The sequence below is a fragment of the Streptopelia decaocto genome, assembly GCF_964273445.1.
Source record: "Streptopelia decaocto genome assembly, chromosome: 2".
Taxonomy (NCBI): domain Eukaryota; kingdom Metazoa; phylum Chordata; class Aves; order Columbiformes; family Columbidae; genus Streptopelia; species Streptopelia decaocto.
Window position 1 is genome coordinate 92,970,017 of NC_138655.1, and position 12,966 is coordinate 92,982,982.

At 44.5% G+C, this 12,966-nt stretch overlaps 1 protein-coding gene across 1 annotated transcript; it reads left to right on the top strand.

The window, feature by feature from the left end:
• Positions 1-5,143: 5,143 nt before the first annotated feature.
• On the top strand, positions 5,144-10,023 carry EDN1 (endothelin 1). The gene is made up of 5 exons (XM_082045266.1): positions 5,144-5,488; positions 5,713-5,857; positions 6,821-6,979; positions 7,250-7,357; positions 8,752-10,023. The coding sequence occupies exons 1-5, from the start codon at positions 5,425-5,427 to the stop codon at positions 8,888-8,890; spliced, it is 615 nt and encodes a 204-aa protein (XP_081901392.1). The 5' UTR covers positions 5,144-5,424; the 3' UTR covers positions 8,891-10,023.
• The last annotated feature ends 2,943 nt before the right edge of the window (positions 10,024-12,966 follow it).

A 12,966-nucleotide genomic window follows, 5' to 3' on the forward strand; every position in this document is an offset into this window, starting at 1 on the left:
AGGAGAGTGATGCCTTAATTTAGGACTGTCAGCACCTCAGGCCCCTTTCCATAGTCTAGAGGGCAACTGAGACACCAGGGAGATGGGAGGAGCACTGTCCTCCTTGCTTCAATTCCCAATTTTGGACACTGGGATGGCAACACTGATTCTTTGCCAAGACTATGGGAAAGTGACATTTTTAAAGAACATGAAACTCTGAAACGCACTGTTGATAGGAGCAAGATGATCAGTCAGGGAGCTGTGCACCAGTCTTAGTGATTTGCTTCCGAAAATTTTCTGATTGGATGTGTTGGATTTGACTTTTTTGCAAGCCAGACTTGCCAAGAAAAAAGTAAACAAACCTGATAAAGCACATTTTCCACTAACTGTTATTTGCAAATAAGTATTCTGTCATATGCTGCTGTATTTGTAGAAGAGATTGTATACAGAACCAGATCTGGTTTTCTACAAGTGACACTTTCTGTTCCATATTTCCCTTTTCTTCTCTAAACCCTTCTGTTGCAGTCTTTGTGTTAATCTCTTGTATTTATTGATGAAAATCTTTATTATAAACTCTTGTTTGCATAACCCATTCTTAAGAGGCTGATTATCAACACATGGAGCCTTTTACCATCTTTTCACGCTTCTACAGGACATAACTCATAGTCCCTCTATTGTGAACTTCACTGGTGGAATGGAGCTAAAGACCATGCAGAAATACTTTTTTTCCAAAACAAACTTAGAGTCCAAGTATGGCTATGAGAATATATGACAGTCCCATGGGATCAGACTATTCAGCCTGGCATTTTGTGTCTGTCATGGCCAATGGTGGATATGTTCGCGAGAGCACAGGGATAGAACATAGAGCTCCTTCTTCAGAATATTTCTCCAGGCTTCAGCAATCTGAGATTTTCTAGGCCAGAAGTGAGATCTTCACCTTATAGCTTCTACTAATATTGTCAGTTACAAGAGAATAACTCAGGTCAATTAAGAAATGAAATCCAAGTAAAGCACCACGGTAAAACCTGTTCATAACCCCAAAAGGTTAGGGATTGAGATCCTTCAGGTCCTCTGTGTGCAAGATCCTGAGCTACCACAGCAGAAATAACCACCCACCCAAGGCCTGCAGGTGAGGGTGCCATCCTGGCACCACACAGGGCACTCCCTCGGCAGGACGGTCACCCCTGTCACCCACCCAAGACCTGGGAGAGAGGGCTCTGCTCGCCTGCCCCACGTTAACACCCACAGAGCTTCTTTACCTTGCTCCCGAATTTCAGCTTGCTGCTCCCACGTAACAGCAAACACCAAGTAGAAGATGGAGACAGGAGGAGCTGCTACAGCTTGCTGGGATGGGGGAACAGCCAAACACCTCCAGCACCCTGTGGCTCACTTCAGTGGGAAGTGGACACTGTTTCTCTCATGACATTCAGAGACTAGTGGTAAAAGTATGGGAGAAATTCCTGTTAACTCTCACCTAAAAGTGGATTCTTTATTCCCAGATTATTTAAACCTTTTCCCACCTGATGTTTCTCCTTGTCTAAAAATCGGCTTGGCTTCCAGCGAAACATTTCCCTGATGCTTCCAGTTCTTTGTTGTGGAGAGTACAAGTGGGAGGAAGGTTTCACAACAGTACCTCTGAAACCTCAATCTTTGCAAACTGTTCTTCTTGTGTTTCTGGTAACAACAATTTTATCCCTGGGAGAAACCATGACCTTTGCTCAGAAAAGTTGATTTTCTCCTCTATTTGAGCTCTAAGATGCCTTTGATTTCTGTAATTTAAACGGCATCTAGTCACCACCACCTGATGCCTAGAAGAGGTCTGGAAAAGCTTCCTTTTCTCATCTGATTATGGGTTTCTGCATCAAGCATCATACAGTTGCAACCTTCCTCCCTCCCACATACAGGGTTCTGTATGTGGAAAGAATTTTGAAAGGTAAATTACTGTTGTTGGGATTGGGGTGAGGAGAGAATCCAGCTTTGGTGCTGGATTAGTGGCTGATCTTCCTCCTCTCCTCAGCACTTCAAAGGTCTGCAAGCGTAGTGCGAGACAGGCACCTACACCTTTGAGAAACCTCATTACCTGGAGACAGGGAGAAATGAAAAAAAAGTTAATTTTCCAGAAATCATGCTTCTGGCCAAGGACTCTGACATCTGTAAAGGAAATTAGACACACTGTAGGCTGGGTAGTGACAGATGAGAACAAGGTCACTTCCAAGAAGCCTAAATTAGTTAGCACTTTAATTTGTGACCTATGTGAGGTACGAGGTGGAATTTCCCACCTCATCTTGTGTAAGAAGGGGCACAGGAGGACTGGGTGGCCCCTAAGAGGAAACTAAGGTGCAAGAGCGGCAGCAAGTGAGGTAAAGGGACAAGTTACACAACTTTCACTTAATTGAGAATTGTTTTTCAAATCTGCAGAAAACAGCATGTTGCTCCCCTTGTTCTGCAGACAGAAAGGCACAGTTTTACAATCTCCTTTTATTGTTTTGCTGATAAGCAGGCATTTCACATTTCTGACACTATACAAAACGTCCTTTAGAAAACTCAGGCAGTGCCATGGCCTTTTCCAGCTGGAACATTCAAACCAGAGCCTGCCTGGCCAGTGAAGTTTTCTACCCCATAACACAGTGTCTCAGCTGTGGCTGGTCAAGGTACCCCAGCTAGAAAGGGAAAAATCCTGTTGCAGGAGCCGTCAGCTTCACCCCCTGCTTCCACCCCCAAATGGGCAGCAGCACAAATACCACGCAAATTTCCTGACCTTTGGGGCAAGCTGGCTGGGCGTGCGCCGGGACAACTTGTTGAGTACATGACCTTGTATGATCGCACACAACTTTGTATTTCCATTCTGCAAACACTGACCGCCAGCCAAAGTTTAGTCCCGTTCTGCTTACTTTATAAGATCCCCTACTGTTACAGACTTCTACTATAAACAGCTATAGAGTGAGTGCATCTTCCTTCCTTGGCAAAAATCCCAAAGGGTATTTCTGCATGACACAGACCTGCGTGGAGGAACCTCCCAGTGTCCAAGGAAAGGTCAGGGAGTTACCCTTTGCTGGGGAAACCCACCTCCCTGCCTGGCAGTCCCCGCAACTTGAAATGACAAAGCTGGGCCACTGGCAACTGAATATAAATTTATTTTTGCATTGCCCAAACAAGCAACTGGAATAGCTTGATTCTAGTTTGTCTCAAGATCCGAAAGTGGAGCTATCAGAATCGCTGAATCAGAGGATATGGATCTCTGACAACAATAATATTTATGAATCGTTACCAAAAATTGCTGAAGATGTTGGTTTGATTTTTTGTTTGTGTTGGTTTTTTGTTTTGTTTTTAAAAAGTACCTTCACATGTCCCTGCAATATGTTTGTGCTTTGTTACTCAAAGGAAAAATGCACACTGTTTTTGCCAGCTAACAATTCTAACACGGCATGTCGACGAAGCTGAAAATATCTTACAACAATGTGAGTCATTTTGGCTTCAAGTGCACATCTTAGAAAAAAGGAATCTCAGAAAAAAAGCTCTTTAAGTAAGTTCTAGCATGAAATATGGTCCTTAGGTGACAGGTCTGGAAAGACTATTCTATACAGAAATGATAGCTACCTTTCAAACCACACAACTTCTGTGGTTTTTGTTTCTTTAAACAAACAAACAAACAGAACAAGAAGCACCCCCCAAAAAAAAAAAAAATCACCCAAATAAAAATCACCTCATTTCTTTCCCAACTTTTGGATACTGATAACATTTATAACTCCAGTGGGCTACGATTATTTTTTAGATGTAGCTCGGTGACCTCTGCTGGTAGATTCTTATCATAACTGCAACAATTCACACACACAGGTAGAGAGATACATTGGTATTCTGGTAAGTGCTGCCCTACATACACAAGACATAATACACAGGATAAAATCCCTGCTCTGGAAAACAAACTCCCACGCTGAAAAGGTAAAAATAAAATAAAATAAAATAAAATAAAATAAAATAAAATAAAATAAAATAAAATAAAATAAAATAAAATAAAATAAAATAAAATAAAATAAAATAAAATAATAAAATAAAATAATAAAATAAAATAAATGGTATAACCCAGCTTTCTCCACTCACAGATGTTTTATAGTGCAATTTTTAGAGAATCTTTGGTAAAAAGGTACAACCATCTGAGGATGGGGCCACTGGTGTATATTCAGCATAATGGTCTAAATGCTCCCTATTGCTCAGAAAGCCCCTAAACTTCATCCCGTTAGAAACAGGGAGGTTACACCAAGGAAAAGATTAGTCTCCACTTGCATTCCTTTCTTGTACTCTTTCTCATAGCATCTGCTAACAGCCATTGTGGGAGAAAGGATACCAACTAAATGGACCTGTATTCTGACTCAGCACGGTTGCAGACAGCCTGTCTGCTGCGATACAGCAGCACAGGATAATTTGATACTTTACGAAAATAATAAAAAATAAAAAATGGCCATTCACCTGAAGGATCACAATGCAACTTTCAGTTAACAGCCTCGGTCTTTGTGATACCCAAGGTCATTTCTATTATTACAGCACAGTGCACGGAAATACTACAAATACCAAGAGAGCCTTATCTATTTATCATAGGTGAAATTGGCACGCTCTGCAGCAACGACGGCTCCGCGCCGGATCACAGGCATCCGAGTTCACTTGAGTTTACATTCAGCGGCTGGCTTTCCCCGTTAGGAGATGTACAACGACATCGCCGCCGTCGTTTCTCGAGTGTCCACCTTCCACGCCGACAGCTGTGGAAGCACACGGCAGCAAATACACAACATGCCGGAAAAAAAAAACGCCATCAACACCCGGCCCGCCCCGCTGTTAAAATAACAACAACAAACAACAACAGCGCTGACAACAATCGCAATAATTACTGTTGTTAGGGCGATGCTGCCGCGCCGGCCGCCGCCGGGACGGGCGACTGAGGCGGCCCCGCTCGCCCTCAGGTGCGAGGCGGCAGTCCCGGCAGGGCGCCCCCTAGCGGCCCGCCCCCGGCGCTCCCCCGCCCCGCCCCTCCGTTCCCCGCCCCCGGGGTCGCCCCCGGGCCGCCCGCCGCCGCCGCCGCCGCTCTGAAGTTTGCAGGCGATTTCCTTTCCAGCCCGGCCTTATCTCGGCCCGCACGTTGCCGCGCGGTGACTAATAGCAGAATAACATTGTCTCGGGATAAAATAGCGCCGGGGCTGTTTACCCGCTCCATGGGGGTTCGCTATAAAAGGGCGCCGGGGACAGCCGCGCCAGCCAGACGCGCCGGGGCGCACCGAGCCGCTGCCTGCGCCCACGCCGTGCCCTGCAGAGAACGGGACACTGCACTCGGTCCCGACGCTGGGAGAGACTTTGTCCTTTTTTTTCTCTTTTATTAATTTTTTCCTTTTTTTCCTTCGCCCCCCTCGCTTTTCTTTTATTTTCTTTTTTTTCCCCGTCCGCTCTCTGCTGCCTGCTATGGATTATTCCCAGATGATCGTCTCGCTGCTCTTCGTGCTCTTCCCAGAGCTGTTGCCGGCAGGTAGGTGCTGGCCCACAGCCACTCGCCGCCGCCTGGGTTCGGCCCTGCGGGGGTGCTGCCGGGGGGCAGCCGGGCTCCGTGCCGGCTGGCGGGGAGCGCCACCGGGGACCCCGGGGAGGGCGGCCCGGGGAGGATGAGGGATGCGGCGGGAGGGGCTGCCGGCGGAGGTGCGCGGGGTGCGTGTTTTGCCGCGGGTGCTGAGCTCTGCCGCTCCCTCCCTGCAGCCACCGGAGCCGAGGTGGGCACCGTGCCGCCCCCCGCTGCCGCCGCCGCGCACCGCCGTGCCCGGCGCTGCTCCTGCTCTTCGCTGCTGGACGAGGAGTGCGTCTACTTCTGCCACCTCGACATCATCTGGATCAACACCCCCGAGTGAGTGAGTGGACCGTGGTGGGGCTTCAGCAGTTGCCGAGCGCTGGGTTCAGCTTTGGTTGGGAGAAGGCAGGGGAGAAGGGAAAAATTAAGACCCACGAAACCCCCTGCTGAAATGGGGAGGGGGAGAAGGAATAATTATTTGCACGGTCTCTGCTATTGCTTCTTCACCCCTGCTTTTCTGAGTTTAGCAACGAGACTGCTTACCGGGAGAGAAAGCAAGCAGGATTTGACCACCTAGCTTGATAGCTCCTAAGAGCACTAACACACCTGCATTCCTAAAATCTGGGCAGGAGTATTTCCTTTGGGTGCTGCTCAGCAAGGGCTGCGGGATACTTTTTGCTATGAATCAGAAGCAGACAAAATACCAAAAGTATGATTTTGCCAGCCTCAATTTGCCTGACCATTTTTCTTTCCAACAAGTTAGGAGGCTGGAAGGCTTACTTTGACACAGGGTGGCTCCTTGCTGCTGTCTGCTGCAAATTAATGCATCCTATGTCTTAATAAAGTTATGTACAGTATCCCTTTCTGTGCTCTCCTCTCCAAAAAGTAGTGAGCCAGAGCCTCACCTAATGCTGCAAACACTGACTTTGGTGATTTGTTCTGCTGCTGGGTTTCCTTGGAGTGGAGAGGATCTGTTCCTGACTCTTATTGCTTCTCTCAGTGTTAGCAGTTACCAAAGTTCAAAGAGATGAGGTTTTATTACTTTCTATTGCACAGGGAGTCACAGCAGCCTTATGAAATCATAATTAAAAGATCATTAGCCTTGTCAGTATCCATGCTAATGAATATGTTGCAGGGTCATCAGAAACATTCACATAGAAAGTATGGTCAAAAATGCATTCCAAACCCACAACCTTTGCTCATGCAATCAATTCCATTGATAAGATTGCCCAAAATGCCCTGCTGTTTTGAAGGCATGGAATTATTTGAATGACTTTCATGTTGTCTCTTTGATCATAGGAAGACTGTTCCGTATGGTCTTGGAGGCCCTTCTCGATCCAGAAGATCCCTGAAGGACAAGATGCCAGAGATGCTCACTGAACCTAGCAGCAGATGCCGATGTGCTGACCAGAAGGACAAGAAATGTCTGAACTTCTGCCAGACAGGAAAAGATCTCTGGTGTGTATATTGTTGCTACTCTTTAAAAAGGCAATGCATGTAAAAGGGATGGATTGCGGTAGACTTACTCACTTTGGCACTTGTTGAGTGAATAATCTCCCCAAAGCCTTGCCTCCTACCTGAATGCTTATGCTGCTATGATACATACTATGGTTTGGCCCAGAAAGATTGCTTATTACATGCCTTGAGAAGTGATTGATGAAATGCCTCACCTTGTGGACTGCAGGCTTGGGTGTTTTTTTAACAGCAGCATCTTTTCACTTTTAACAGGGCTCAGTCCACAATGGAAAAAACCTCTCGTCGCCACAACAAATCTGGCAATTGCATCGGATCCAAATGTATGAGCAGACAGCTTCTTGACAGCAGGAAAATGAAGCGGTGAGTTTCTTCTCATCCTGCTGTAGTTCCCCGGAGTAGCAATAGAGAGCACAGTTCACCTGCCTCATAGTCAGCATGGGCTTTGCTGGTGATTTCAGTTTAAGGGTTTTGGAGGAATGGGTGAGGATATCTTGAGGGCTTTTGTTCATGCAGTGGCATCTTAGCTTGTGAAGACAGGGGTGCTGAGCTCTGCCCACCATCCTCTATTTCCCTAGAGGAAGCAGTCTTAGTTATTGGCCTAAAGATACACTGAACTTCAGAAGAGTACAAAATTATTAAATACTGGCAGAAATTAATAGATCCTGTCATTTTAGTGCAATCATGCACTATCTTAACGAATACAAAATATTACATCCCAACTATTCTAAAATGAAATTGAATCTGGATGACTTTTGTTACATACTTTACTCCCTTTTACTGCAGAGAAAAAAAAAAAAAAGTTATTGGTCTGTCCAGATTTTGAATGCATTGTTTCTTCTGGCTGGTGTGGCTGGCTTTTTAGAATGCAGAAGGCAGATTTCTACCTGCCCTGTCTGTTGCACCGACTGATAAACCTGTGTAAAATGAACATGGCATGTTAGTGATGGAAATGACTGCAAAAAGGTCGAGGAAAGGGGAAATGAAGGCTAAATTAATATTTGAGCCCAATTTAATATTTGAGATCAGGAGTAAATCAGGACTGCCCTTTGAGGTCTGTGCATAATAAGCTGGGTGGCAGCAGGCAGCAATATCACTCCACAGTGCAGCTGAGAGACACATGTGTTGCACTTGGTGCAGCCGTGAACCCCGCAGAGAAGTCAGCTTTGAAGAAGAGTGTTAGCACAGCTGTATCAACTCCGGCGCTCAGCGTTTGACCATACACCCATGTAAAAGTGTGGCATGCAGAAGTTTGCCCGTACAAAAGACGACTCTCTAGTGCTATTTTCAAAAGCAGAACAGGGTTTATGGGAGCAGGTAGCCTGATGATTTTTAGTGAGACTTAGGCCGTGGAAGTCTTAAATCACTTTTGAAAATGGGCCTTGCTTACTTACTTACTTGAAAAATGTACCCATTCATTGGAACCAGGATTAGGTTTACCTAAAAGAAACAAAACAGCTGTAAAGAATAACACTAAAGACCTCTTGTCTGGATAAATGCTATTTAAGAAAGTCTAGGGCATCTATCTTTGAATGAATATTTTAACTTATTTTAATATTTGCATTTAAATTCTGAATCCAGTATTTTGAGTGGCCTAAGATAGCGTAATTCTGACAGAGGCATAGCAGTCAGCAGCTACTGAGTATCCCGTAGCAGAAATCTAGACTGAGGCTTACTTAATAAAAAACTGAACGTCTGCATTCTGGAGATGCATCTTCATTATTGTAACAATAAATGTATATTTCCTGTTTTTGCAGGCTGGAAGCCATTGGTAACAGTATCAAAGCTTCCTTCAGTATTGCAAAGCTGAAGGCTGAGCTCCAGAAAGGCTGGAAACTGAAACATAACAGGACGAACAAAAGGCAAAGCATCTGGGAAAGCCTGAAAGCATCCTAGTGGGAAGATCACCCAAATCACATGCGCTCACAAAGCATCACCAAAACTCTCTCTGGACTTCTAACATTCCACGACAGTGAAGGGCTTCTCTGTCCAAGTGTTTGTGCAGCAGAGCAAAACACTAAGATAGTTCCTTATTTGGAGGTATAAAAGCAAAGGATGTAATCATTTTGGAATTCAGATGGATGGGTAGAGAAGGGGAGTTCACAGTACCATACACCAAAAGCCATCTTTCTGAAGGAAACATTTCGATATTGCTTCTGGAATGTTACCCATCACTTGGGCAGTTTTCAGGGTCCCCATCAAAAGCATCTTGCAAGGAAGACCTCACAGATGTGCTTAGAAAGGACAGAAAGCAAGATCTGAGTGGACAGACTTCAAAGCGAAAAACTCTGTCTTTCGGTTGAAATGCAAAAATGAAAGCCGCAGGACTACTTTAATCAGGACTTTGCATATATACATGTCTACCTCGCGTACTGTTTGTTGCTCTCCTGCTAGAGTATTTTTACACCTTGTTATTGCCTTTGCTAATCAGCTGCAACCCTTTGCCTTTTTTCAGAAGTCTAGTTTACTTGTACAACCAGAGTTATCTGAATGTGGGTTAGATGATGTGGTTGTTTGCATAGTCAAAGTCCTTTGGTTTTGGATACCAAAGGACTCTTCAACATAAAATAAAAACTAGAGGACACTACTAGATTTCCCATAACAAGGGTATTTGGCTAACTGAAGCTCTAAAGATAGAGGTTGTTTTGTCTTACATGCCACCAAAAATGCACTGAAGTGGGGACGTACCAGAGGCTGTTGTGAGACTTATTCAGTGGCTTGTTTGGTCGAAATGCTCTGAGACAAAGGGTTGTTTTTAATTATGTCAAAAGGCTAATATTGGGTGAATGTTTATAGCAGGAATTTGTTCACATTGTTGAATTTGCTGACAGGTTGAATCTTATGTGCTTATTTTTTATGTTTTGTATTTATATTCACACAAGTGCTTCATTATATTTACCATGTTGAATACACATTGAAGTAGGCCATATTGGTCTATGCATGTTCTATGTATTTCTGTATGAAATTGGGAAATGCTTTATGCCTATCAAGGTAAATATCTTCATAAATAAATATTTTTAATTACTGTATCAGCCTGTTTTTTGTATGCTCTGCTTTTCCATAAGCTGGGGCTCCATGATCACGAAAGTAGGTTGACCCATGTACAAAGCTGACCTAGATGAAGTGAGTGCACATGATTGCCTTTCTGTCAGATTAGCCAGATCACAACACCAAAATACTTGAAATACTAAATACTTGTTCCAGCTTCAAGCTTGCTCATCAAAACTTCATAGTGAATCAAATTGGCCAAGTGAATTTGTCCTGGAGAAGCAGTCTCACATGGCTGATGTATTTTTCATCCAATAGTACAAACTCTAATGTTGGATTTACTGTGCCATTAAAATATGGCAAATCGGGGCTTGGATATAGATGAACTAGAGAAGAAAATGGACACTAGTGGCTGCTTTGTGGGCTATATTCAACTGAGCACTGTTATGTTACTTATTACCATGCCATCCTAAAAGTCTCACCCCAGCCTGTGCAAGTTAAAGATGGAGACTTCAATGGCGCCTGGCCAAAGCCCAGGAAAGAGCTAGAGCAAGAGTCAAACTTTGCATGTCTACAAACATTGGCCTAAAATGGTTATAGCTGGAAAGATGCTTAAGGCAAATAGGTTGATTTAATAATCTTCAATCCTATAGGAAAAAATAGCACAAGAATTAGTCCATGGATAAAACTGAGTGTTTTATGGTTTTTAATCTTTTACAAGGTGTGTGATACAAACACTGACAGCAGTCACCATTAAAAATTTCTGAAATTGTTCTGGATTTCTTGTTCAATATTCATTTGTTTGCAGCGTTTTTCACACCCAAACACCATGAGGCTGAATGAAGCCCATACTATCTTTTCCATCAGGCTGTTCTGCTATGTGATTCAGTGGAGTGCTGGCAGCCTGGGTTTGACAGGAGACCCCAGCCCAGGCCACGGGAAGGAACCAAGTTGTCCCTGTGCCTCTCTAGGGCAGGATGCAGCCCCTGGAGCCACCCTTTGATCCCTGCATTGTCCACGTGAGCTGCTCGGGATGCAGACAAATCCATGACCTCTGTCAGGGGTGAAGAGACCTCACTAATGCTCCCTGGTTTTCAGTTTCTTCCCGCCCCAGTAGTTGCCTTCAGCTATGGAAATAAGCAAGTACTCAAGCTGCTGCCTCTCACCCAGCCAAAGCAGCAGGCAAACAGGTGATGTGGGGTGCCCCTGCCAGGGAAGGGGTGGTTCATCAGCATCCCCATCCCAATTTTCTCTCCCAGGAGGGAGCAGGAGGAGAGGAGTGATTCTGGGAGTGGAGGAGCACCACTGCAAAGCCTGTGCTGTTATTAACACTGGCTATCGGGATTTTGTAGGTGGCTGGGCGAAATGGTGCCGTGGATAGGTTTTAGTAGCTCAAATTCAGAGCCAGCTGCTTCAGGAATTCTTGCAAAATCATGCTAAAAATAAACCTGCTCCTTCTAGGGTTTTCTGTGCTGATGCCTGGCCTCCACATCTGGCTTTCACCCTCCTTTCCTTTCTCCTCCGTAAACTGACCCCTCTGCTTGCTCACGCTGCAGCTTTGTGTAGCGAAGGGCACCCGCTAAGCCTTTTGGGGAAGGCATGGTCCCCAGAACCATGCAAGGTAAAGTCAGAACAGCACACAGTACCGAGCCTGAGTGGCAATGCAAAGACTATAAGAAGAGTGAGATGTCCCGATGCCAGGAGCTTGCAGGCTTTGGGCAGAGCTGCTGAAGACATTTCATGTTGACCAGCTTTGCTCCAGGGGCCCATTTACACACGTCAGGGGCAGAAGGGGATGCGCCCCTGCCCCTGTCCCCACGCTATCTACCTTCTGGCATAGAAGCATAAACTGCAGCTTATCCTGGTTTGCGTTAGTGACTTGGACCAAAATCCAGGAGTTAATAGTCTGTTTGTTTGACTGAATAAGCAAAAGGGGAGATGAAGCATTTTATCTTAAGGCTGGCTCACATACAAGTACCAGGATCTGTCCCAGAGGTTTGCTACTTCTCAAAGCAAGCTCTATGGCAGAGATAAAAAAATTCAGGCCAGAACCCCCAGCGAAAAAAGAGAGGCATGTTACGTGCTGGGGTTTATGGCGCTAAACACGGGGCAGCATAAAACTACATTCTTACTTAAGATAAACGACCTGAGTGAAAAAAATATTCTACCTGAAGCCAGTGGAAACACTGTGCTGACTGCAGAGGCAGGGCTGCAGAGTCAGGACTCTTACTCTTCTGACTAAAACTAATCCCGCTTTTTCTCTTGAAAAATAAACATTTCACGGCCATAATCTATCTCCTTTTTAAGTGAGTGGTTTTTCTAATCCAGGATGAAATCTCAGAAGGACGAACACATACAGAAAAGAAGGCCACTGCTTTCCACCATGGCCATACTCTTATAAGTCACAAAATATGTCTCCTGTATAGATGAAATTCCAGGTCAGATGAAGAGCAAGGAAAGGCCCTGTTCCTGAGCTGTTCCCAAATTGTATATCCCTCCTCTGATTTTTCCTGGGTTTAGCACGGTCATTTCTCAAACTGCAAAAAGTTTCGCAGGAAAAGACAAATATGTCTCTCCAAAATTAAGCTTGCTGTACTTGTTTTTATTCAGTGTTGTGTATAATTCTTTCTTGCTCAGCCAGTTTATTTTTCTTTTCTGTGGATAAAGGCTGTTTTGACTATATATCAAAACAAGGTATACAATAAAACAAAGCTTCAACATGTGAGTCAGGCTTCGAGTCAGGAAAATACTACAATGCTACTGAAATTCTTTCCATCTTATCTACATAATTCTGACCTAATTTTTCCAGAAATGGTAACTCTAATCTGTACCACGTTATCATGAACTGCCCCAAAATAATTCACGCAGGATGTCCTAACGTTGCCTATAGAAGTTGTCAAATACCAGCCTCTTTGTTCATGTTTCCTTATATTAGGATAAATTTAGCCGCCATAACACACTTCTATATTTACAGACACAGAATG

Bases quoted from the DNA above. Each gene is read 5' to 3' on its own strand.
- EDN1 (XM_082045266.1), top strand. From the start codon at position 5,425: ATGGATTATTCCCAGATGATCGTCTCGCTGCTCTTCGTGCTCTTCCCA. The intron at 6,980-7,249 runs GTGTGTATATTG...CACTTTTAACAG, and splicing joins CAGACAGGAAAAGATCTCTG to GGCTCAGTCCACAATGGAAA. The intron at 7,358-8,751 runs GTGAGTTTCTTC...CTGTTTTTGCAG, and splicing joins GACAGCAGGAAAATGAAGCG to GCTGGAAGCCATTGGTAACA.